At 40.1% G+C, this 25,000-nt stretch overlaps 4 protein-coding genes across 8 annotated transcripts in view; 2 read left to right on the top strand and 2 right to left on the bottom strand.

The window, feature by feature from the left end:
* sftpbb (surfactant protein Bb) overlaps window positions 1-2,568 on the top strand; it is a 4,978-nt gene extending 2,410 nt beyond the window's left edge. Inside the window, exons 6-11 of the mRNA XM_083527042.1 lie at window positions 105-245; window positions 480-560; window positions 639-822; window positions 1,653-1,786; window positions 1,878-1,958; window positions 2,334-2,568. Coding sequence (XP_083383168.1) covers window positions 105-245; window positions 480-560; window positions 639-822; window positions 1,653-1,786; window positions 1,878-1,958; window positions 2,334-2,360 — 648 coding nt within the window. The 3' untranslated portion in view covers window positions 2,361-2,568. The remainder of the gene's footprint in view (window positions 1-104; window positions 246-479; window positions 561-638; window positions 823-1,652; window positions 1,787-1,877; window positions 1,959-2,333) is intronic.
* Window positions 2,569-3,420: 852 nt separating this feature from the next.
* On the bottom strand, window positions 3,421-15,205 carry usp39 (ubiquitin specific peptidase 39). The gene is made up of 13 exons (XM_083526999.1): window positions 15,064-15,205; window positions 10,444-10,525; window positions 10,261-10,355; window positions 9,349-9,485; window positions 9,031-9,183; window positions 6,178-6,403; window positions 5,972-6,046; window positions 5,735-5,802; window positions 5,398-5,586; window positions 4,131-4,273; window positions 3,895-4,030; window positions 3,728-3,814; window positions 3,421-3,646 (listed from the first exon to the last, which is right to left on the bottom strand). Exons 1-13 carry the CDS (start codon window positions 15,110-15,112, stop codon window positions 3,593-3,595), a joined length of 1,494 nt encoding a protein of 497 aa, XP_083383125.1. The 5' UTR covers window positions 15,113-15,205; the 3' UTR covers window positions 3,421-3,592.
* Window positions 15,206-15,535: 330 nt separating this feature from the next.
* On the top strand, window positions 15,536-21,394 carry cUnh2orf68 (chromosome Un C2orf68 homolog). Of its 5 annotated transcripts, XR_014531083.1 has the most exons (6): window positions 15,589-15,833; window positions 16,556-16,671; window positions 19,110-19,259; window positions 19,600-19,685; window positions 20,432-21,087; window positions 21,124-21,394. XR_014531083.1 is itself a non-coding variant. In XM_083527072.1 (5 exons), the coding sequence occupies exons 1-5, from the start codon at window positions 15,724-15,726 to the stop codon at window positions 20,330-20,332; spliced, it is 618 nt and encodes a 205-aa protein (XP_083383198.1). In that variant the 5' UTR covers window positions 15,536-15,723; the 3' UTR covers window positions 20,333-20,408. The 5 variants fall into 5 exon arrangements, 4 of the variants coding, with proteins under 4 accessions (XP_083383198.1, XP_083383199.1, XP_083383200.1 ...); XM_083527072.1 differs by lacking the exons at window positions 20,432-21,087; window positions 21,124-21,394 and adding an exon at window positions 20,177-20,408 and having other exon boundaries at window positions 15,536-15,833; XM_083527073.1 differs by having other exon boundaries at window positions 20,432-21,394.
* Window positions 21,395-24,534: 3,140 nt separating this feature from the next.
* The window catches only part of mat2ab (methionine adenosyltransferase 2Ab), a gene marked incomplete at its 3' end in the record, with an annotated part of 6,561 nt that continues 6,095 nt past the window's right edge, over window positions 24,535-25,000 (bottom strand). The window contains exon 9 of the mRNA XM_083526691.1: window positions 24,535-25,000. This exon is cut by the window's right edge and continues 236 nt beyond it.

Raw genomic sequence — 25,000 nt, 5'->3', positions numbered from 1 at the left:
AAAACGATACCGATTTTTGGTGTATTTAAACAAATGTTACAATCGTGCTGCTTTAAAATCTGACGGTTTGGCCCAAATCAGTTTCTCTTGTTAATAACAATCAGGCACATAAGGAGGGGGAGATATGCATGGTGCTTGGACTGTGTGTTGATCAGCGAGAACACCAAGCTCCAGAGTTGCTTGGTGTTAATTTGCAGAAAGCTGGCTTCCTCCAAGTGCAACCTTCAACAGGAACCAGTCATGAGGTATGCAGCTGAATTAAAGAGCTCTTTCACCTCTGCAGAACGTGCAGGAAGCTCAAATTCACTGTTAAAATGCATTCAAGTGTGTGTTGGTGATGATGATGATGATAAAGAGACAGGAATTGTGTTGAGAGAATATTTACAGCTCACACCCGATGTTCCCAAGGATGGGCACCGGATCCAGGATTAAGTGGTTACTGTAGAAGATTGAATGCTTGTAACTTTTTGCCCAAACAGTTACAAATCAGCCCTCAGTGCACCTTCTGCCTGTTCTTCATCAGAAAAGTTGAGGACTTGTTGCCGAAAGAGAGAACAGAAGTAAGACCAATTCAATTAGTACCCCTGCAGGCTGCTTAATGTAAAATACAACACAGACTAAAAACATGTCTGTTTTAGGAGAGCGTGGTGAAGCTGATGGAGAGAATTTGCGATTACTTGCCCGAACACTATAAAGAGAAGTGCGACGATATGGTGGAAAAGTACGGCAAGCAGATCATTGACTTCCTGCTCAGTTCTGCTACGCCGCACACGATATGCACACTGCTGCACATGTGTTTTGGCCAGGACACACCAGTTATAGGTAATTATTTTACACCAAGTGTCAAAGCAAAATGTACTTCCATTTCAGTATGTTTTTCAGCCTGTTTGTTCCTCAGGACCCCAAGCTTTTGAAATAAAAAACATAGTGATGATCCGTTAAATGCATTCAATAATGTAACAGATGCCTTTACAGCCTGCCTGAACTCCCAACATTACATGGACAAGCATTTGAGATATTAACAACCATGTACCTTTATAAAAAAAAAAAAAAAAAAAAGGTTTAATTTAATTAATTTTTATTCGTGTAATGCTTTTAATAATGGACTTGGTCTCAAAGCAGATTTACACAGATAAAGAGGTAATAAAAGGACGTATACCTTATTGTAATAAAATAAAGGAATGTATAAGTTCAGAGGCAGCTTAGTAGAACAACAGTTATATCATAGTTATCGTAAAACAAAACAAAAAGGAGTATATTTTTCTTACTTTTAAATGCACAGTGTTTTGGATATTTTAGGAAGACTTCAATTGAAAAAAAAGAACAGAAATTAATGGTCATCTGGACAAATGAATAAAAAATGAATAAATACTACTACAGACTACAGCAAGACCACCGAATCAGGCAAAATTAATATTTATAACACGCTATACAACAGCTAATATTAATTGAATTAAAGTTTCATATACAGGATCTTGTATAGCACATGTACCTTAAAATAAATAGTAATAGAAACGTGGAATTACAATGCTTGACTGTGTGAGTGTTGTTCCTAAGAGTGAGCACTTCACTGCATTACCCCATTAAATAACTGCGAAATCTCATTTAAAGCTTTTAAGTTCACAATCCTGCATAATACTTCTTTATCCCAGTGCCATCAGCCTGTAAAACCTGTAAGAACCTGATGATCCTGACTCAGACTCACCTGGGCCAGAATGCTAGCGAGACTCAGATGACGTCTGTGCTGTGGAAGACGTGTCAGCGTCACCCAAACACTCTTCCAGGGGTAACGGTCCTGACAATGGCCATTTGTGTTTGCACAACTGCTGACTGCTTAAAGGAATCATTCTGATCGTGTTCTCTGCATGTTCTCTTAGTGTGAGCCGTTCATCCAGAGTCACTTTACGGCCCTCGTGAACATTCTGAGCAAACGGGACGAAGCTGTGAACGCGTGCCAGGTGATTTCCAATGTCCAATAATCTCCTTCTTTAGTTTGCTACAATGTATATATAAAAACCATACATTAGGAAAATGATTCTCTTTATGATCGACACTTCAATGATGCATTGTTCCTCAGAGTGGGACATCATGAAGAACCATCATTTAAAAATTGCTTACTATTAGTTTACTTTCATACCCCAGCTCTGCCTCCTGCTACAAAAAAAAGACCTAAAGACAACAGAAGAAAACAGAACTAAAGACAAGATGTCATTTATAGAACGTCATTTATATGTCATTTAAAGAAAACAGAACTAAAGACAAGATGTCATTTATAATCTCTATGATGAGGCTTAATTTGTTCTTACACCGATTTTCTTCTCTCCTTTTATTAGAAGTTCTTCTGTGTGGGACACGAATAAAATGATCGACCTTCAAGCAAAGAACCAGTGTTTTTAAAATATAAAACTTAAACTGAAGTGAATGCCTTCTTTCTTTCATATACAATGAGAACAATCATGTAACTAAACTTTTACTTGTAAAATTGTCTTTTATCTGTAAATGTATACAAGCCTGCACTGATGCTTTTTTTTTTTTTTTTTTAAATAAACCCTGATTACATAATCGAAATGGCAATCGAACGGTCTATTCAGAGAATTACCACTGCTTTGATATCTGCCGTTTGTTTGATCGTACACTATGACATCGTGGAAGTTTTTTGTATATTCTGTGTAAACTATAGAGATTGCAGTGTGTGAAAACCCAACAATGTCAGCGGTTTCTGAAATACTTGATAAATACAGTCTTACCCCAACAACTCTGCCACAGATCAAACATTTTCTTCATTCTGATGATTGGTGTGAACTGATTCTCTTGACTTGTATCTGCTGGAGTTTATGCAGTGTCCTGCCTGTGGATTATTATTTTCATTGTGATGTCATTTTCTATAATTCATACCATATTTGAGATTTACATGGTTTATTCTGCTGCTATGGAGGAATCAACATCTCTTTATATTTAAGTTTGGTAGACTGAGGTATAAAAGTAAAAGAAAAAGCAGCAGGTCAGAAAATCCAAACCAAAAAAAAGGGGATTTTTATAAAAGGGAACAAAACGCCTAAAATATGTTTGCAGTGAAATAGTGAGGCTCTTGTAAATATAGACTTTTCCACATTTCCTTGTATAGGAGTTCAGACCTTTATTACTATCACACCTGGCTCAGCTTTTCTCAACAGAAGCACGTGTGTGTGTGTGTGTGTGTGTGGAAAGCACCTGGTAAATGATAAACTGCTTCAGAAGGCTGTAGGAGGTGGTGAATTTCATTCAGTGTAGAGTTCATTTCTTGCGAAACCCATTTTTGTTCTTTATTTGTGTATTCTGTTGTGATATTGGGGGAATTATTTGCACAAATACGCGTCACCGTTTAGAAATCCTTTTTTTCTTAATATAGTCACTGGAATGGAAATAGTCATACACTTCACATGTATTATTAAAATGTTTAATGAACAAAAGAAACAAACCTGCAGAGCACTCACAACGAAATACACATTTAATTGGCGCAAGAATGAATATTTATATTACTGAAGACTGAGGTGAAAATCTGGTCCAGTTTTGCTTTGTCATAATGTCATCATGGGTTTTTGAGGGTCGATCATCACGCTCCTGTATGGCTGTTTCCCTCATCGTCTGTTTCTCGTCTCTTCCAGATCTGAAAATGCAGAACCATTTAAAGTCTGTCAAACTCTCAATGCACTAGCGATGTTTCGTATATACCTCTGATGACACTGACCTGAATGTATGCTTCTGACAGTGTGATCATCTGAGGCAGGATATCCGTCACCTGCAGGTCTTGGAGCTCGTACCACTTCCCTGTGCCCTGTGAGTGTTCAGAGTTCAGACAAACACATCCTACATTCAAAATGCTTGAACACGATCAGATGGTTTCAAAGCACTCACATGATGTAGAACGTGAATCCTGTATGCTCCCTCTGTCGGCTTCCCATCATGCACGACGTTGGCTACTAAGTCATAGGTTGTGTTCCTCTCAGTGGACTGGGCTTCTTCCGTTAGATATTCACGCAGGTCGACGTTACTAACGTGTATAAAAAATACAGGACATTTCAACCCACAAATTCAAGTGTAAGCTCTTTTTGAATGTTTTTAGGAAAAACAAAAAAAAAAAAAGTACTTACGTGATCGGGAAATTGACGATTGTGGGATTCTTCTCGACGAAAAAGTTATTCTTTGTGAATCGCTTGATGTAGAAGATAAGGTATGGAGGAAGGCGGATTAACTGAAACCTTTTAAGGAAGTTTTCTTTGTATGTTTTGTACTCCTGTGACGGGGAAAAAAAAAACAAACACAAGCAATTTTTATAACCGAGATTATAACGTGCACTACCGTGCAAAAGGTTCAGGTAGGTGTGAAAAAATGCCCATTCATTTCAATTGTTTATCAATTTATAAAACCCTTTGGATCCACCTGCACACCTTGTACACATGCACAAAGTCAGGGGTTTTTGTAGGAACAGAGTCAGGTGTCTGATTAACTGATTATACAAAGCAGGTGCTAATGATCAATTTTATATGTGGGTTGAAGCACAAAGAAACAGCAATGTTGCGGAGCGTAGATGCAGTGGTCAGGCAAGGAAACTTAATCCAGCAGATGATCATGATTCCCTTCAAAATCAAAGATCTCCAGCAATGTCATAAGCAAAGAACTGGCGAAAACCAGCGGGACATTGTACACCTATTTTCTGTTGGAAAAATGTGGCCAAGGGTCTTAATGGAAGGATTACAGGCTAAAAGCCAAACCTCCGACATGGAAACGAGGCCAAGAGACTCAAAACCATAGGAACTGGGTGCAGAAAATGGCGGCAAGTGCTCTGGACTGAGGAGTCAAAAACTATAATATTTGGTTGTAGCAGGAGGCAATTTGTTTGCCGAAGGGCTTGAGAGCAATACAATCATAAGTGTCTGCAGGCAACAGTGAAGCATGGTGGTGGTTCCCTGCAAGATTAGGGATGCATTTCTACAACGGATTTGGAGATATAGTCAGGATTACTGATGTCCTCAATGCTGAGAAATACAGCCAGATATTTATCAATCATGCATCTCTGATGGGAAAGCCAGTGGCAACTGTGGCAAGGAAAACCTCCCTGAGTAATAGTTTGGCTCCCACGTAGTCCTGATTTGAGGCAGCCTACATCCAAAGAAGATCTGTGGTTCATTCTCCAAGATGTTTGGAAACTGGTGGGTCACATCAGTCAGCGGGTCAAACAGATTGATTTGACTTGGAATAAAAAAACTATTAACACTCTTTTTTGAAAGCAATGTCCTGACAGCATTCTTTCACGCCTGCCTGAAATCTTTTGCACAGTTCTGTGCATTATAGTATATTTACTCATTTAAAAACTAGTGAAAAGAAAACACCGTCTCATTCCACTCTCATAGCCAGTACCTTTTCAGTGATGCCATTGAACTTCGCCAGAATGTTGAAGAGAGGAACCTGAGGGATGATCAGTTGCTCTTTCTCGTCCTTGTACAGCGGTGCTGTAGGCAAGTCAAGGGTGAGGTACAGAAACGTGGACTCCAGCATCTCCTCCTGATATTCCTCCTTCTGCAGCAGTGCTTCTTTTTCCTCTGCAGGCTGTAATGAAGAGAAACACTTTAAAGCTGAACCTTGTATGCCAGGACTCAGGGATCAAGATTGATCCTGGATAAATATGACCCTCGATTTGACAGTTAGCATTGATAGCATGACCCTGTGACTCAGAAACCACTCAAGTGTAACTCACCAAATCAGGGTGAGGGAGTTTCTTTGAAAAGATCCGCATGGACCCCTGGAAGACTTTTGTTAGAATAGCTAAAAAGTGTCAAAAAGTAGGAACATGTTATATTGAGCAAAATCAAGCAGAAATAAAAAAAAAATGCTGAATTGCATAAAACGATCAACAAAAACATCTCCATTATATACAAAAATATATTGTAGTTTGTGAGGGTTTTTTTGTGTATAATTCTGTCTCAGTGCTCACATGGCTTCTTTTTGGTTCCACCCAGAGCTCCATGCAGTGCATTTAGAAACCAAGAAAGAAAGTCCACAGCATCCCCTACAGGACAAATAGAGCATAACAAATACCTCATAATCTTCCTTTCTGACTCTTCATTTCCATGTGAACAGAAAGAGCTAGTGAAAAGCTGAATCACGTTCTCCTCATGCCGTCACACTGCAGTCTCGTACCTTGCTTGGTGATCTGGAAAGTCTTCTTACTGCAAAGCACTACAGCCTGCAGCATTTCATGTGGTGAGACATGGGCCTTAAAGTTGCGTGGGTTCCAGAGCTTGCGCATAAGCTCCCCGAAGCGCTGCACCAGCAGGAACATGATGTCGCCGGGAGGCCGCCGGATCCCACGGTAGTTCTCCTCCTCCAAGAAGTAATTGCGGAGAGGAGGCACGTTGCACAGAGCCTTTAGGAAAATGAAGGGGTAAAGGAAAATCTATTTAATAATACTTAAAAAAAAAAAAAAAAAAAAACACATACTACACTTTAAATAAACCCTCATGTTTAAAAGAATTAAGTCCTCACGTACAATATCAAATATCACCTGCGAAAGTGTAAATGTGAAAAAAAGCCCAGTGAAAATATTGAAATAAAATGTAGAAGTAAAAGGTGCTTATGTACACAGTGTGTCAATCAGAGTAAATCTAATAAAAATAATAAAGTGGGTCATGGGGAAATTAGAAATTAAGTTGATGTTAAAAAAAAAGTATGAATGAAATAATAATAAACAATAATAAAGTCAATCTAAATGGAAACTGGGTCATGGTAAAGAAGGACCATCGTAACCCTCTGGGTCCATTTAAGATGCTCAGCTTTTCTTTTTCATCTTGCAGGAAAAAGCTTCTCGTCCTTCCTGTTTTAGAAATTGGTGGAACCACTGAAAAATCATTTATGATGAATGGGAGGAAATTAAAAATGCCCTAGAAAAAGATGTACATGAGTAGTAACAATTATTTGGAGTTGTTTCCCCTGTGATCATAGTTCTGAATGGACACCGATGTTTTCGTCTCTCTTCCCCACAGGAGATTACAGGCGTGGTGGCAGCTTAGTGGCATTGGCATTAAGGCATTGGACTTTGGATCTGAAAGTTGCAAGTTCAAATCCCAGCCACACCAAGCTGCCACTCGTGGGCCCCTGAGCAAGGCCCTTAACCCCCATATCTGCTCAGGGCATCAGGGGAGAATGGCATCTGCTTAATGGTGTAAATGTAACCATTATTTTGATTGGACAAACATGAATGATTTTTCAAGCAGGTGTGTATCCCTATTTTAAAATCAACAAACAATAAATGGCTTGGAATGTTGCGGTGAACATGGGACTGCACTTCATCCTGCAACAGCTGTACAAACCGGGGCTTTATTTAAGGATCCGATTCGTGGACTTCAGTTCGGCCTTCAATGCCATTATCCCGAATCTCCTCCAGGCCAAACTAACCCAGCTCTCTGTTCCTTTCTCAACCTGTCAGTGGATCTTCAGCTTTCTGACAGGCTTTTCTGGCAACAGCTAGTGAGACTGGGGAAATTCATATCAAACAGCCGTACTATCAGCACTGGTGCCCCCCAGGGATGTGTTCTCTCCCCGCTGCTCTTCTCCCTGTACAATAATGACTGCATCTCTACAGACCCCTCTGTCCTGGTGTTTGCAGATGACACTACAGTCATCGACCTCATTAACAAAGATGACGAATCTGCTTTTATAACCGGAGGTTCAGCAGCTGGCTGTCTGGTGCAGTCATAACAACCTGGAGCTTAATACGTTAAAAACAGTGGAGATGATTTTTGGATTTCAGGAGAAACCCCCCTGCACTCCCCCCACTCACCATCATGAACAGCACTGTGGCAGCAGTGGAGTCATTCAGGTTCCTGGGCACCACCATCTCTCAGGGCCTGAAGTGGGACAATCACATCGACTCTATTGTTAAAAAGGCCTTCGCCAGCTGAGGAAGTTCAACCTGCCACAGGAGCTGCTCAAACAGTTCTGCTCAGCCATCATGGAGTCTGTCCTGTGACCTTCAATAACTGCCTGGTTTTGGTTTAGCAACACAATCAGACATCAGAAGACTACAGAGGACGGTTTGAACGGCTGAAAGGATTATTGGTGCTTCTGGTACCAATCTACAGTAACTGTACACATCCAGAGAGAGAAAAAGGGGCTCAGAAAAACACCCTGGATCCCTCACATCCAAGCCATATGTTTTTGTAACTTTTGCTGTCTGGCCGTCTGACAGCAGGCACAGGAAAAGTTCACTCAGGCAATCAAACTCATGAACACTTCAACGCTCTGCCCATTGTGCAAAAAAAAATAAAACACACGTGCAATACCACTTTTATTAATCTAAATCTGTACGTTTTTGTGCAATAATACACTTTCTTTCATAAAAAACGTGCACTAACTTTATACTTTTAGTCTTTTTCATTTATTTAGCTTTTTTTTTTTTATTTCCATGTGCAACTGAAAGCTTCAGGTCACCAAAACTAATTCTTTCTAAGTGCAAACATACTTGGCAATAAGCTCTGATTTAAACTTTTTTTGTGTATCCCAGTGATGTCAGGATGCTGCAGGTCACAATGCAGGGTCCACCACGATACAGCGCTCCTGGAGCACAGAGGGTTAAGTGCCTTGCTCAGGTGCTGATACTGGGGCCTCAACCTTCTGATCAGTATCCCAGAGCCTTAACTACCACTTTCCACAAAGTAGGTGAGAAGGGAGTTTCTCCACCTGCTCCTTAGGGACAAACTTACAATTATAAAGAACAATCTTATTAATTCTTTATTACTGACAGTATCTGTGTACAGCTGCATCCACAACACCTACACTGGGCTCCCATTAGGACGAAAACCTCTGTGATTTAAGCGACGGTCATGATGTCAGATGAAGTCAATATATTATTAAGATCTTTGATAATGGACTTTGAGATGCTCACAATGATGTAAATCGTGCAGAATCTCATCTCTCTCTGTCATTTACAGTCAGACATTAATAGCAACACTAATGATTTCCATGCAGGTCTGATTAAAGGTTTATCACTCCTACCTGTAAAACCACATTGGCGTAGTCATTGGCCTTGATGTTATTGAGACCCACAATACCCGGCAGGTAGGTGGTGCCATCATAGGCCCTGTACAGCTTCCCCTGCTTATCCAAATTAGCAATGTTCTGTTTGGTGAACGTTGGCTTTAGCACATACTGCAGAGAGAATGTTTGTCAACACGTTAAAAATATCACTTTACACAAAATAGTAATAAACTAAGATATGGGTGTCGCTCAATCCATGTTATAAAGTTTTATATCCACTGAAACTTGAATGTCTTTATTTTCAGAGGGCAGCTGCTGCTTTTCCTTATTACTCACAGTGATGTCCTCAAGGGATGAATCGATGATCTCATAATTATCTGGTAGACAGTAGAATTTGAGGGTGTGAAGATTTAAGAAGACGTGATGTGTAAACTGAACACTGTGGGTGTAGGCATGAGACTTCAGTCCTCTCCCTGAAACACAGTCGCACACACGATCCTTTATTAGTAAATAATAGCATTTTGGATTCGATGAACTTGTGCCTAAAAACTTACATTTTCAAGATACACAATTTTTAAGATACACAATATTCCTTTCAATAGTTGTTTTTTTTTTTTCTACGCCTGTGTGCTGTAGTGATTAAATCTGTGCTTCACGCAGAAGAAGACAGAAAATAACCTTTTGAGTCTTTTTTTTTCCTCCTGTCATCTCAACTCTATTTACAGTGTTGCCTCTGACTTGCTCATAAAGAATCTACATCATCAACAACCAGATATCAGAAAAGCCACTCTGTGACAGTGTCTGCTGCTAAAATTGATAAAGAAAGAAAACAAAAATGAAATGGTATCTCAGTAGTTTGAGCATTGGACCATGGACCAGAAGGTCTTTAGTTCAAATCCCAGCACCACCAAGTTGCCACTATTGGGCCCATAACCCTCAATTATGTAAAAAAGGTTAATTTAGGTCACTCTGGATAAGAGCATCTGCCAAATACCATGAAGAATCATAGTTTATATTAACATTAGTTCTCATCCTACTAATCTCGAGCTCCCACACTTGTGTTTTAGCTCCAGCTGTGTGCTTTAGACCCGTTACAGCTGATTACTGAGTGCATGGAACTCCTGCAGAGAGATGCTGGAGACTTCTGCGCTCACTAGCGGTGATTATAAGCAGAGTTTATCACTTGCTTTTGTTGTAAGAATGACAGTGACTTCACTGTAGGATTCTGAACACTGCAAAAGCTCTTACCTTGGAAATATTTTCCACAGATGAGACACGCGTAGACGTTAATGTGCGAGAGAGAGATCGAGCACAGTTTCTCAAAATCAAAATCCAAAACACTCCTGTGAACAGAGAGGGGAAAAGTCTTTGCAGATCATGCGCATCATGGTCAGGCTGGAAAATAACGATTAAACGTTCAAACATTCGGACCTGTTGATTGTGTCGAGGTAGGGACAGTGTCGGCTTCTTTTGTCTTCAGTGTCGTGAGAACGGGGCACTTTCGCTCGCACCTCTGATGATCACAACACAGACACAAACAGTCATGGATTTTACTCGACTTCCTTTCAGCCAAGCGTTTACACTGTGCACATTTACACCATATTCATTAAACAACTCGGAAGCACAATATGTGTGTATTTATTAGTGATTAGTGGTTACGTCATTGGACATTGGATCTGAAAGCCGTTAGTTCCAATCCCAGCCACATTAAGCTACACATCCTGGGACCCCAAACAGAGCCCTTAACCACATAACTGCTCAGTTGTATGAAGGAGATAAATAGAAGTCACTCTGTATAAAGTTTTCTTGATATCCCTGCTAATGCAGTTACAGTGCTGTTTAATGATCAAGACAATGTCCAGGTTTCATTCATTAAATCAGACGATTGGTGTTTTAGTGTCTCAGCTCCACAGGACATTCTGAGTATATTGAGGACAAAGCTTTGTATTGTTCAGAAAGCTGAATGTCACACAGAATCTGTATAAGCTGCATTATTTAAACATGCTACATGTTTATTTAGTCGAGGTGACTGACAGTGGGCTTTTCTAAGGTAAAAGAGGAGATCTGGAGGGGTCATGGATGTTTTGTTGAACTGGGATGTTTCGATGATGTCATCCCCTACTTTCACGTGTTCACTCAGGTTTAGTGACGGTGGTGTAGCGGGTCGTCTCTTATCCCAGAGATCCCTGGTGATCCACCTGATCTATTCTGACGTCCTACCTCTTCTGAAACTCTGCTCACCTGAGGATGGTTCCACATGACGGACTAAAGATCCAGAAAGTTTCTGAGCAACTCCAGAACTATGAGGATAGATTTGGACTGTAATTAATATCATCAGTCTGGTAGAATGGCTCAGGACTGCAATGTATATGAACTCTTCTGCATTTAAGCAGTGATCACTGAACTGTTCAACTCAACAATGATGCATCTGTAAGAAATGGACATTCGGTGCCAATCAGATGTGGACGGGTTCACTTCTGAGTCTGGTTCCTCTCCAGGGTTTTTTCCTCAAACCATCTAAGGCTTTTTTTTTTTTCTTTACCATCGTTACCACTCTTCTTCTTCTTCTTCTTTCGGCTGCTCCCATTAGGGGTCGCCACAGCGGATCATCCGTCTCCATACCACCCTGTCCTCTATATCTGCCTCTTTTACACCAACTACCTGCATGTCTTCCCTCACCACATCCATGAACCTCCTCCTTGGCCTTCCTCTTTTCCTCCTACCTGGTGGCTCCATCTTCAGCATTTTTCTACCAATATAATTCATGTCCCTTCTCTGCACATGTCCAAACCATCTCAATCTCGCCTCCCTCACCTTGTCACCAAAACATCCTACATGTGCTGTCCCTCTAATAAACTCATTTCTAATCTTGTCCATCCTCGTCACTCCCAACGAAAACCTCAACATCTTCAGCTCTGCTACCTCCATCTCCACCTCCTGTCTTTTACTCAATGCCACTGTCTCTAATCCATACAACATCGCAGGTCTCACCACAGTCCTATAAACTTTCCCTTTCATTCTTGCAGATACTCTTCTATCACAAATCACTCCTGTCACTCTTCTCCACCCACTCCACCCTGCCTGCACTCTTTTCTTTACTTCCCTAACACACTCTCCATTACTTTGCACTGTTGACCCCAGGTACCTGAACTCCTTCACCTTCTCCACCTCTTCTCCCTGCAACCGCATCACTCCACTGCCCTCCCTCTCATTCACACACATGTACTCTGTCTTACTCCTACTGACTTTCATTCCCCTTCTCTCCAGCGCATATCTCCACCTCTCCAGGCTCTTCTCAACCTGCTCTCTACTCTCACCACAAATCACAATATCATCTGCAAACATCATAGTCCAGGGAGACTCCTGTCTGACCTCGTCTGTCAACCTGTCCATCACCACTGCAAACAGGAAAGGGCTCAGGGCCGATCCTTGATGCAGTCCAACCTTCACCCTGAACCAGTCTGTCGTACCTACTGCACACTTTACTGCCGTCACACTGTCCTCATACATGTCCTGCACCACCCTCACATACTTCTCTGACACACCTGACTTCCTCATACAATACCACAACTCCTCTCTCGGCACCCTGTCGTACGCTTTCTCTAAATCCACAAATACACAATGCAGCTCCTTCTGTCCTTCTCTATACTTCTCCATCAACATCCTCAAAGCAAATAAGGCATCTGTGGTGCTCTTCCTCGGCATGAAACCATACTGTTGCTCACAGATGGTCACCTCTTCTCTAAGCCTGGCTTCCACTACTCTTTCCCATAACTTCATGATGTGACTGGTCAACTTAATTCCCCTGTAGTTACTGCAGGTTTGCACATCTCCCTTATGCTTAAAGATCGGTACCAGCACACTCCTTCTCCATTCCTCAGGCATCCTCTCCCCTTCCAGAATCCTGTTAAACAATCTGGTTAAAAACTCCACTGCCATCTCTCCTAAACATCTCCACGCTTCTACCGGTATGTCATCTGGTCCAACCGACTTTCCATTCTTCATCCTCTTAATCGCTGCTCTCACTTCCTCCTTACTGATCCTATCTACATCCTGCTTCACCAACTCCACATCCTCCAACCTTCTCTCTCTCTGATTTTCCTCATTCATCAGCTGCTCAAAATACTCCCTCCATCTTCTCAACACACTCTCCTCACTAGTCAACACATTTCCCTCTCCATCCTTTATTGCTCTAACTTGCAGTACATCCTTCCCAGCTCGGTCCCTCTGCCTGGCCAATCGGTATAAATCCTTTTCTCCTTCCTTAGTGTCCAACCTCTTATACAGTTCCTCATATGCCTTTTCCTTGGCTTTCGCCACATCCCTTTTAACCTGCTGCCGCATCTCCTTGTACTCCTGCCTACTTTTCTCATCACTCTGTCGATCCCACTTCTGTTTTGCCAACCTCTTTCCCCTAATGCTCTCCTGCACTTCCTCATTCCACCACCACGTCTCCTTGTCTTGCTTTCTATTTCCAGATGTCACACCAAGTACTTTTCTAGCTGCCTCCCTCATCACTCCTGCAGTAGTTGCCCAATCATCCGGCACCTCTTCACCACCACCAAGCCCCTGTCTGACCTCTTCCCTGAACCTCACACTACACTCTTCCTCCTTCAGTTTCCACCATCTTATTCTTCTTTCAAACCTTACTTTCCTCCTCTTCTTCTTCGCCTCCAAAACCATCCTACAGACCACCATCCGATGCTGTCTAGCTACACTGACCCCCGCCAACACCTTACAGTCTCCAATCTCCTTCAGGTTGCATCTCCTACACAGAAGATAATCCACCTGTGTGCACCTTCCTCCACTCTTATACGTCACCCTATGATCCTCCTTCTTCCTAAAATACGTGTTCACCACTGCCATTTCCATCCTTTTAGCAAAATCCACCACCATCTGCCCTTCCACATTCCTCTCCTTAAAACCATACCTACCCATCACCTCCTCATCACCTCTGTTCCCTTCACCTACATGCCCATTAAAGTCTGCCCCAATCACCAATCGTTCTTTCCTAGGTACACCATCTACCACTTCATCTAATTCACTCCAGAATCTTTCCTTCTCCTCCATCTCACAGCCAACTTGTGGAGCATAGGCACTGATGACATTTATCATCATCCCTTCAACTTCCACCTTCACGATCATCACCCTATCAGAAACTCTCTTCACCACCACTACACTCTTACTGTACTCTTCCTTCAGAATCACCCCTACACCATTTCTCTTTCGAGCCACACCATGATAAAACAGTTTAAACGCACCTCCAATGTTCCTGGCCTAACTCCCTTTCCACTTGGTCTCCTGAACACACAGCATATCTACCTTTCTCCTCTCCATCATATCAGCTATCTCTCTCCCTTTACCCGTCATAGTACCAACATTTAAAGTACCAACCCGAACCTCTACTCTCCTACACTGCTCCTTTTCCTGCCGTCTCTGTAGACGTCTTCCTCCTCTCCTTCTCCTTCTTCGGCCAACAGTAGCCCAATTTCCACCGGTACCCTGTCGGCTAACGATACCTGTGGCGGTCGTTGTTAACCCGGGCCTCGACCGATCCGGTATGAAATTCTCATTGTGACCATCGTTACCACTCATTAGGGATAAATGAATGGGCACTAACATATAAATTCATATTTAATAAACGATCTGTAAAACTGCTTTGGGACAATGTTGAAAGCATTATACAAATAAATCTGAATTTAATTTAAGTATTTAACATTCATTACTTATTTGCTGATTTTCTCTTTACTATTGACATGTTTTTGAAGGCAACGCGTTCGTGATGCGGTACATCCGGGTACTACACCGTTTATTAGGATATAATCAAATACTTTCTAGATTTACTTTTTGAATTCGTATAAACATAAGAAAATAATAAAACGAATCCATGCGCTGTAATTCGCTACGTTTTTTATTAAACCAGTATAATAAACTGATGTATCGTCACAGCCTGCATGCTTGTTTGTTAGCATGTTAGCCACGTTTATTTGAATAAAAAACTGAAACTGGCTTCTAAATATAACACAAATTATCACTTATATATGATATTACCTTCCTCTTCTTCATAATCGATATCCCTCTCGCGTTTAAAGTTCGCCATTTTCACTCCCTTTTATCACAACCTAATAAACGCTACAAACTCTGGGGACACTGGATTAGCACCGCCGGATTTTTTTCCCACCCACATTCTGCTACTTCTACTCCATGCGCTCGCATTGGATGATAATATCCAACATTCCGTCCGAGGGTTGGTTAAAAAATTTACATCCAGTCCTTTATCCAATAGGTGAGCTTGCTGTTTTGGCCAATTGGGTGATTAGGGGGCGTGACTTGTAGGAAAACGGGTACAGAATAAACGTCGAGAGGGTTCAGTTCGAATGCGCTACGATTTCCCGGCTACTCCAGGAAGGCAAAAAAAAAAAAAGATGGACGACAGAACACTTACCTGGGATCTAAATCTATTAAATACTATACAACTTTTAATAGTTAGACCTCTATATAATAATATAATACTATCGAGTCTCTTTGTATTAATATAGTGAGGTGAGAAATCAATCATTAACTACTGCGATATATTTTGTATTGCTTTGTTTTTTCCTTTGTAAAACTCCGAGTTAGTTTTTCTTGGCCAACACATTAGCTCCAGTCACTGAGGATGTACAGGAGTGTTTTGGTCGGTTCGTTTCTTTTTTGTATGTGACTCTCGGGGATATGGAAGTTTTACAAAATGACGAGGGGGAATCGCATAAATATAAGCCGGGGGGTCGCCTGGACATGACTCATGGTTTCCTTCACCATATCCGAAGAAATCAGATTGCCAGGTAACAGATGAGTGAGTGACGTTAAGTATTAGTGTTAGCTTGCTGGCTAACGTTAGCTTTCTTAAAGACCTTCATCAGTCTTTTAGTTTAACTGCATCTTTGATTTTATATACAACTATATACTTCTATATAATGTGTATATATACTCTTATATACCTTTATATAATATTGTATACTACTATATAATACTATAAACCTCCTTATACTACTATAAACTTCAATATACTCATATATACTAATGATATATTTTTATATCCGCCTATTTACCACTGTATACTTCTATTTAATTATAATTACTACTATATAATACTATAATTGTTCTTATTTATACTGTTCTGTATGCTTTATATACATCTATATACCATTATGTACTACTGTATACTCGTATATACTAATTGATATGTCTGTATACTTCTATATGTCTCTTTACTTCTATTTACAAATAAATACTTCTGTATATAATTCTGTATACTACTGCATGTGTGTGTGTGTGTGTGTGTGTGTGTGTGTGTGTGTGTGTGTATTTATAGCATACATACATATGTTCACTGTATATCACTATATACTGCAGTATTTAAGCTTTATATGTGTGAACATATTGCATTCATGCTAATTCATCACTAATTATTTATCACTCATCATTGAATATTCATAAAAAAAAAATCTTTAATCCATTTTTATTGTTTTTTTGCCCATCCTGTGATCACTGTGTTATTTTGAAGGGATGATTATGACCGGGAGGTGAAACAGGCCAAAGAGCAGCAGAGGCGCAGACACACGGCAACCCCACGGAGACCCCGCAGACCGGACCGGGAGGTGTATAATCCCCGCCACCGCAGTAATATCCTTACTTCCATCCTCTCCTTCATACACACACACACACACACACACACACACACAGAGCTGCCACTTTATAACACTACCTGCCATGTGGGTGTACAGACTGTGGCTGTGTGTTTATGTGCCCAGCTGCTTAGCAGTGCCTTTCACCAGCCATCAGAGGAAAGTGTTTCTAACCAAAAACCTTTTGCTATAAGCAGCAACACACTTTTCCATCTACAGTATTCTTCATGTTCTTGCCAACAGTGGCCATAACAAACCCAGTTAGGGGAGATGCCCAATATTTCATGGTGGTTTTTGCGGTAATAAGATCAATAAAAAAAGTAAAATTCAAAGCTTTCGACCACAAACATTAATCGACTTCTGAGCTTCATCAAATACTACATTTTACCAATTAGATAAACAAATATATACATTTCATTCACACAAAATAATCTAGTGAAAATGCAAACTTTAAACACATTAAATGTGTAATAATTACTGTAAAAGTGCATATAATGTTTAAATAGTGCAAAAGTAACAAAGCCAAAATCCATGCTGCAAAACATAAAATAAACAGTAAATAAGCCAGCCTCTGTTGGGCCCTTGAGCAAGGCCCTTAACCCTCTTTGCTTTAGGGGTGTTGTACCATGGGTGTTGTACCATGGCTGATCATGTGCACTGACCCCTGCTTCCTAAAATTCATAATTAAAAATTATGAATTTTAGGAAGCAGGGGTCAGTGCACATGATCAGCCATGGTACAACACCCTTAACCCTCTTTGCTTTAGGGGTGTTGTACCATGGCTGATCATGTGCACTGACCCCTGCTTCCTAAAATTCATAATTTTTAATTTGTTTTTTATTTAATTTTCTAAATTGTCCACACTTTTTGTGTGTATGAATATGACCTGCGAATACCTTTCAGCCTACATGCACTATACCTGCTATAATACTTTCATTTCCCTGTGAAACAATAATACAAGTCTCTTGTCTTCTTTTACAGCCTAAATTCTAGTTATACATTAAAAGGTAACTGTTGCTACCGTTCAGTAAGAACACCGAAGTACTGAAACGATTCCTCGAGTAACTCGTGTAACTCGAATACAAAGACTAAAGCTGTAAAAGCCAAACTCAGGAAAGGTAACACAAAAGTCTCCGCAGAATGAAACACGGAGGAACGGGGAGAAGATTCAGGCCAAAGAAAACGCTAGAAAGTTAATTTTAAACCGAAACATAACGTAACCTGAACTCGGTTATTATATTTTTATTGCACATATTTTTTTATTTATACATTTATATTAGCATTTTCAGGTTATATGGCATTTAAATGCATTAAATTTGTTTAGTTTTTTACAGATATTCTTGTGTGCGGTTCAGCAAAATAATAGACATTTTTCCAAAAAGGGGGGAAAAAATCACATGCATTTAAAGAGACCCGTCTTATTTTCTCTTGTATATTTATTATTGCTCTTTAATAAAGAAAAAAAAAAATTTTTTTCGATTAACCGATGCAATAAACGGTAGAATACTCGATTACTAAAATAGCCGATAGCTGCAGCCCGAGAACACCGCAAGGCATTTTATTTAAAAGTGACCTTTACGGCTCTGCTGTAGACTGTCAGAGTATCAGCAGTGTCACTTTCTGCCCACAGCAGTGCCACAGGCTGAAGGTTCAGGGTTGGTGAAATATCACTACTGCTGCTGGTTAATAGACTTTCTGTTTGTGAATAGTGCCTACAAATCTCATGTACTTGTGAGTAAAGATGGTTCTCAGAAGAGCATTTCACAGTGCATCCAAAATAGTACTCTCCTTAATAAAGTAATGTTTCTTCACACTGAGGACTATCTTTAAAATTAGCACCAGCATGGAGCAGGGAGAAACCTTGAGAGGAACCAGACTTAAAGGGGAACCCATCCTCATTTGGGTGACATCAAGAGTGTGATCATGAATCTTTTAAACAATACAGAACACTGGAGAGTGAGAACTAACATGAGCACTGGAATGTGTGATTATGAGTGATGATCTTTCTACAGTCTTATACAGTCATTTGAGATTATGGAACCAGGAGCTACTAAGCAAATCATAAAATAGCTCAACATTTGGCGATCATCACAGATCCAACACCAGCTTCTCCATGCCAGAGCCTTTAAACACTCGAAGAGGTCCAATTTCCGAACTCCACATGAAGTGGGATCCAAAAAAGGAGGCCTAAGACTTTTGGACAGTACTGTGTAGTGCTGGGTTTATACTCTGTTTACGCTTCAGGTGCTGAAAAATGGTCAATTATTGGCATGTTGTAACAATCGCAGGTTACTGTGGAAGATTTGTTCAGTAACCGCTTCACCTCACAGCGTCCTGTTCTACAAAAACGATATTCTAAACGTATTCATCATAACGTGTCGGAAACAGATTTCTTGGCGATATTATCAGTGGTATTTTCATGCTGGACTGCAGGTGGCTCAGAGGCTGGGGCGGGTGGAGAGGTGGAGGAGTGGAACGAGAGCGGCTCGAGCACAGAGCAGGAGAACGCCGGCACTGAGCTCTTCTGGCTCGACTACCAGGCTGACAATGGGAACGTAACGTCTTTCCTCGTCTATAAGGCAGGTACTCGTAGTCCCGTAGCGTGTTATTAAAATGAAAACACTTGAATTTGTTTAGATTGTATGTGTATGATTACTTTTAAAATTCCTTTTTTTTTCTTTTTTTTTTTTCTTGTCAGTCCATCAATAGTAGTAGATTGTAGTTGCCTGTGGACCATCTGTTTGCATGTCATTATTATTTTATTATTCTTAAATGAAAGTCCCTCATTGTTTGGAACACACAGTTAAACATCTCAGATCGCTGATGTGTTTTCTGATATTATATTCCACACACCGCAATTTAAAAATTGACGAAATCACACTGCAAGTCTGCAGAAAGCCATGGATTCTCTTTTCCTTCTCAGTGCAAAGTCTTTACGTGGATTTGGAGGCTCCTGGGCCCCTATACCTTACCCCCCAATATCTGCTCAGTTTTCTGAATAAAATAAATGTAAGTCTCTCTGGATAAGGGCTTCTGCCAAATGCTGTAAATTAAAAAAAAAATTGTTACAAGCATCAGAAAAAAGCTTAAAGGTGGAATAAAAGCGATTCAGATGCTTATTCATTAGTCACCTATTCTGCCTTATGCACTGTACTGTATATTTTTGTGTACCTTGTATGTGTACAACTGTACCCATGTTGCATCAGGAATCTGTTCATAGGTTGCTTATAACCTCATACAACCCCAATTCCAAAGAAAAGCTGTGCAAAAAGTAAATAAAACCAGAATGCAATAATTTGCAAATCTCCTTAAATCCATATTTGATTTACAATAAAGCACCAAATAAAACATAAAATGTTTAAAGTGAGAATATATACACCATTTAAAGAAATAACCGAGGTCATTTTGAATTTGATGGATTTACGGGATTCTAACAGTTCTGCGTGTCCTTTATTGTGTTTTTCGTTTCATGGTGCGCCAAATGTTTTCGAACCGTAAAGGGTCTAGACTGCGGGCAGGCAGTTCAGCACCCGGACTTTTCTACTACGCAGTCATGCTATTGTAATAGATGCAGTTATCGAGGCATTGCTCAAATATGCAAGGCCTTCCCTGAAGTAAACGTCTTCTGGATGGAAGCATTGATGGAGATGTTCTAAATGTGCAAGCTGCCCATTGCATTCTGTTTTTATTTACATTTTACACAGTGTCCCAACTTTTCTTTTGCAATTTCAATTGTATTTTTCTGAATTGTGCAGGAGGACGAGCCAGAGAGTGTCGTCGAACGAGTGGAGCAGAAGAATGTTCTGGACTCGGCTTTGAGGGCGGCGCTGTTGGCACGCATCAACAGAGAAATGGATAAGCGGCGAGACAAACGCTGAGAGTCGAAAGGAAAGCAATAATGGACGACTTCATATTTACAATAAAGACTGTTGCAATGTGTGAGATACAGACCCGCATGTAACACACACAAACCAACACACACCACTGAGCATGATGGACACTGATTGGAACTACAGAGCGACAGTGCAGATGTTTGTTTCTGTGCACACACACACACACAGCAGAGATGTTGTGAAGAAAAGTGAGGGAAGTTTCACAGTGCAATCGAGCAACTTTTTGGAATAAGCTATAGATATAATCTATCATATGTGTTCTCCTGGTGTTAGAAGGGGTTACGCTGAAAAGAAAAAAGCAGAAGAAAGGACATTTCACACTCTGATCACATTTCGTCCATTTACATTTGGAGTTTCACGGATCCGCCTGAATTTTTTGTACATTTTCCAAGGAATTGTTGCATGAAATATTCTGCAGGTTTGTAGTGTTTAGCCCAGGATTAGACGCAAACGATTTCACAAACTAGTTGATATAGATAGATCAACAGAAACCTGCCACGGTTTTTAAAACCAAAACTGTACGTCACAGAAATCACAGCGTGGTTCAGGTCGAGGTAGAATGAATCGTGAATGGGGGACGTGAAAGTGTTCGTGCTTTACACACATTTCATACACCGGTGTGTTAATAATGTTTATTTATGCTGATTTAAGGAGACCTTTTGTCTTCTTGATTTCTGCAGGAACGATTTAGAACATCAGTCTAAGGACAACTGTATAGACTTTTATAATGACATTCTCCATCATTCTTCATCAGAATTTCTTTTGGTTGCAGAAAGATTTTTCTATTTGTATCTGTTCTACAACATAAAGCATGCTAAAGAATCACCTCGTTGTCTTGATTCTATTTGTGTCGAATGTTTCTGTGTGTGTGTGTGTGTGTGTGTGTGTTTTTGGGCTCCCAGTGGTTCAGGATTAAGCTTTAGATTTTAAGTCACCTGCTGTGGAAAGGAAAAAATGTATATAACAACAAAAAAAAAAAACAAGGTTATTTAAGATTTTATGGCTGCAACAGCTTTTAAAAAAGGTGGGATGGTGCCATGTATACATCCAGGAACTGAGGAGACCAGTTGCTGAAGTTTTGGGACAGAAATGTTGTCCTGTATGTGTCTGATACAGGATTCTATCTGCTCAACAGTTCTGGGTGTCCTTTGTCGTATTTTTCGTTTCATGTTTTTAAAAGGCTCCACAGGCGTGATATAATGCTGAATCCAGGTGTAAATGTTGGTAATACCATCCAGATGAGATGTTATTGGTCATAAACTATATTTTCATCATGCAAAATATTGTTATATTGATATACCCAACCTTTCGTCAGAGTATCTTCCGATCTTGTATGCCATTAAAAATGATCTAAGCTAATAATAAACAAAGAAAACCATCATCGTTGATTTGGTGACGCTTTCAGTGAAGACTCTTGCTGCCTCCTGATTCCTCTGTTTTAAGTGTCTAATTCACTTCACAAGAGAAAACACAAAGACTGTGGTTCATTGCTGTTTATTTAAACAGAAAGACTTTATTGCTGCTATAATAGAGGTTCCACAGCATTAATGTTACTATAAAGTTGTTTAATAATGATATAAATCATTTATAAATGTTACTATTGAAAAATTGCTTTAGTGTAAGAAGAACATACCTCATCACATCATTACCATTTCTTTTATCAGAACAGCATGTGGTTTTGCTTCTCACATATAAGACTCGCCATTCTAAGACCATAAATATGGATAGCAAAGGCAAAAACAATGTCCAACATCACTACAAAATCTCAAATTGAATTACAATCAGGCTGCATGTGAAGGCCAATTGTTTTTCCTCTTGGGGCTAGCTACATGCTGAGACGGTCTGTTCAATCTTCCCTATTCCCAGCTCCTCCTGGAGGATCCCCAGACATTCCCATGCCAGTTGAGTCTCTCTTACATGGGTTACATTGGTGCCCTGGTCACCACCTGGTCACCACCTAGTCACCACCTAGTCACCACCTGGTCACCACCTAGTCACCGCCTGGTCACCGCCTGGTCACCACCTAGTCACCGCCTGGTCACCGCCTGGTCACCACCTAGTCACCACCTGGTCACCACCTGGTCACCACCTGGTCACCGCCTAGTCACCTGCAGACCTAAATTGTCTTCAATTTGGTGAGCAATTATGATGTAAATTTGAGGTTCTGGCTGAAGTTTGCACGTCCAACTGCAGAGGGCAGCATTTACTAATTACACACTACCCTGTGACTCGCTTCACATTTCCATGTGCGTTTTTATTCCAATTATATAAGATTAGAGCTGCTGTGGCGACCCCTATTGGGAGAAGCCGAAAGAACTAGGATATAAGATTAGATCTAATATTTAGCAGGTGAATCTGAATTCCATGAGCAGGAGATGATTCAATCATGATATATATTGTATTGTTTTCTCATGCAAAAATAGACAAGGACAGTGTAGAGACTCTCTGAGCTCTATTAGCTCATGTGAGTGATTTTAAAGGTGATCTTTGGTCTACAGAGGATTGAAAGCAGTGACATCACAAGGACAGCATGGGTGAACTTGTGTAGGTCTGTATTTCACAGAAAACCATAAAAAAATGAAAACTTCCATTCATTCACAGAGACTATAATAGAAAAGAAAGAGGCTCGTACTTGTCACATATAAATTACAGCACAGTGAAAGTCTTTCTTCGCATATCCCAGAGCCTTAACCACTGAACTACCACGTCCCCCATAATAATAATAATAATAATAATAATAATAATAATAATAATAATAATAATAATAAATTTTTACAACAAAAATCACTGTGCATAATTCATCATACATTATATATATATATATATATAATTTATCATTAGCCAGAAAAGAGCTGTAAGAGTGGGATGTAGTTCGGAACGTAGTGCCTCTATGATGACCGTTAGATAAAGAGATGTTTGAAACCAGTAGCAAGGGTTTTTTTTTTTTTTTTTACATTATTTCCCAAATGATGTATTGGTCTGTGATTTTGCTGAGTTTCCCAAATGATGTACTGGTCTTCTTAGCTGACCACACTGAAGGGTTCACTGCAGCTGAAAGATGCAAGGTCAGCAGTTTCCCACAGTTCCAAGGCATTCTGGAACATGCAGTAAATGCACACTGATAACTCAGTCATGTATAGAAACAGGATCAGCAAGCAGGCAGGAAAGTTAGCATGATTCTAAAAAGTTTTAAAAAGAGGGGTTCTTTTTTTCTCCTCTGAAGGTCATGATAAATGATAATAGTAAAGACAATTGATTTACTTATTTATTAGTTTGCATAGATGTTTTTTTTAATAATTATATTGTTCATTGGCCCCACATTCTCTATTACTGTGCCGTATCATGTACTTTTTACTGTATGATTTATGAGCCATAATCAGCTGACAGTCATGTGTGTGTGTGTGTGTGTGTGTGTGTTCGGGGGTGTTGGGGGGTTCCAGTTAAGATTGATAGTCATGACCTCATTCACAGGTTACATGATCTCAGTTTATTTATAGCTATGTGCTTGGACAGCACTTTAACATGACCCCATCTTATTTCACGCACATCATTCGGTGTGGAATTAATCGTAGTGTACGCTCTGATCCTACTACAGATCTGACTGATGAGACACTAAAACTCTGAAGCATTTGGTTAAAAAAGCTTCAGATCAATTTCCATACGTTTGGACGTACTATTATCCACACGTTTGGAGAATCTGAAAGGACCCACCAGCAGTGGTTATACACCCAGGCCAATTCTGATAACACACATGAGAAACCAGAAACGGCTCTTGGAAAGCAAAACTTACTGTAGGGACACCCATAAAAACCCAGTTGCTCCTTTAGTGCAAATGTTCTACCACAAAGCTTTTCATTCCAATTTGAAGTTTTTGATTAAACCTTGTACTACAATTCAATTATCTGCATCTTTATTTCATAGTTATTTATATTTGTGTGTGTGATTAATATTAACACCGACAACTGTTGGGAGAACGCAAAAATATTTTATTGTTCATTAATATAAATAAACGAACATGATCAAATAAAGAGTAAAAGACACCTGGGACATGTGAGACTGCATGTAAACAAGGCTAGTTTCTCTGTAAAACACTAGCCACATTTTTAGTCTCAACAAAACAAAGTAAAAAAAAAAAAAAAAAAAAACATGATTGCGAAAATGCCTGTTAAAAAAGCTAGAACTAGTTTCCTTTTCCTTACATAAGCACCATGTTTTGTCTGCAGTACAGTTTGAAAACTCGGAAAGGAAGCAGCTTGGCTGAGTCTGGGTTTATGTGTATGTTTTTTCTCAAACATGATTAGCTGATGGTTTTGACATTGTGGGGACGTTTGCCTACTCCCACAAAAAAGACTACTGCGTGCAGACTGCGGCACGGGTTTACATAGCGATTATTAGTGGTATTAGCAATTTGTATTCATGGAAAGATTCGCA

Source organism: Silurus aristotelis (assembly GCF_946808225.1).
Source record: "Silurus aristotelis genome assembly, chromosome: 23".
In the NCBI taxonomy this organism is placed as follows: Eukaryota; Metazoa; Chordata; class Actinopteri; order Siluriformes; family Siluridae; genus Silurus; species Silurus aristotelis.
This window is presented reverse-complemented; position numbering and strand designations above follow the sequence as displayed.

Coding starts and splice junctions, on each gene's coding strand:
- usp39 (XM_083526999.1), bottom strand. CDS start 15,112: ATGGCGAACTTTAAACGCGAGAGGGATATCGATTATGAAGAAGAGGAA. Junction 10,526..15,063: donor CGATTATGAAGAAGAGGAAG/GTAATATCATAT, acceptor TGTGATCATCAG/AGGTGCGAGCGAAAGTGCCC. Junction 6,047..6,177: donor TTTCCAGATCACCAAGCAAG/GTACGAGACTGC, acceptor TTTGTCCTGTAG/GGGATGCTGTGGACTTTCTT.
- cUnh2orf68 (XM_083527072.1), top strand. CDS start 15,724: ATGGAAGTTTTACAAAATGACGAGGGGGAATCGCATAAATATAAGCCG. Junction 16,672..19,109: donor GTATAATCCCCGCCACCGCA/GTAATATCCTTA, acceptor GCTGGACTGCAG/GTGGCTCAGAGGCTGGGGCG. Junction 19,260..19,599: donor TTTCCTCGTCTATAAGGCAG/GTACTCGTAGTC, acceptor TTTCCTTCTCAG/TGCAAAGTCTTTACGTGGAT.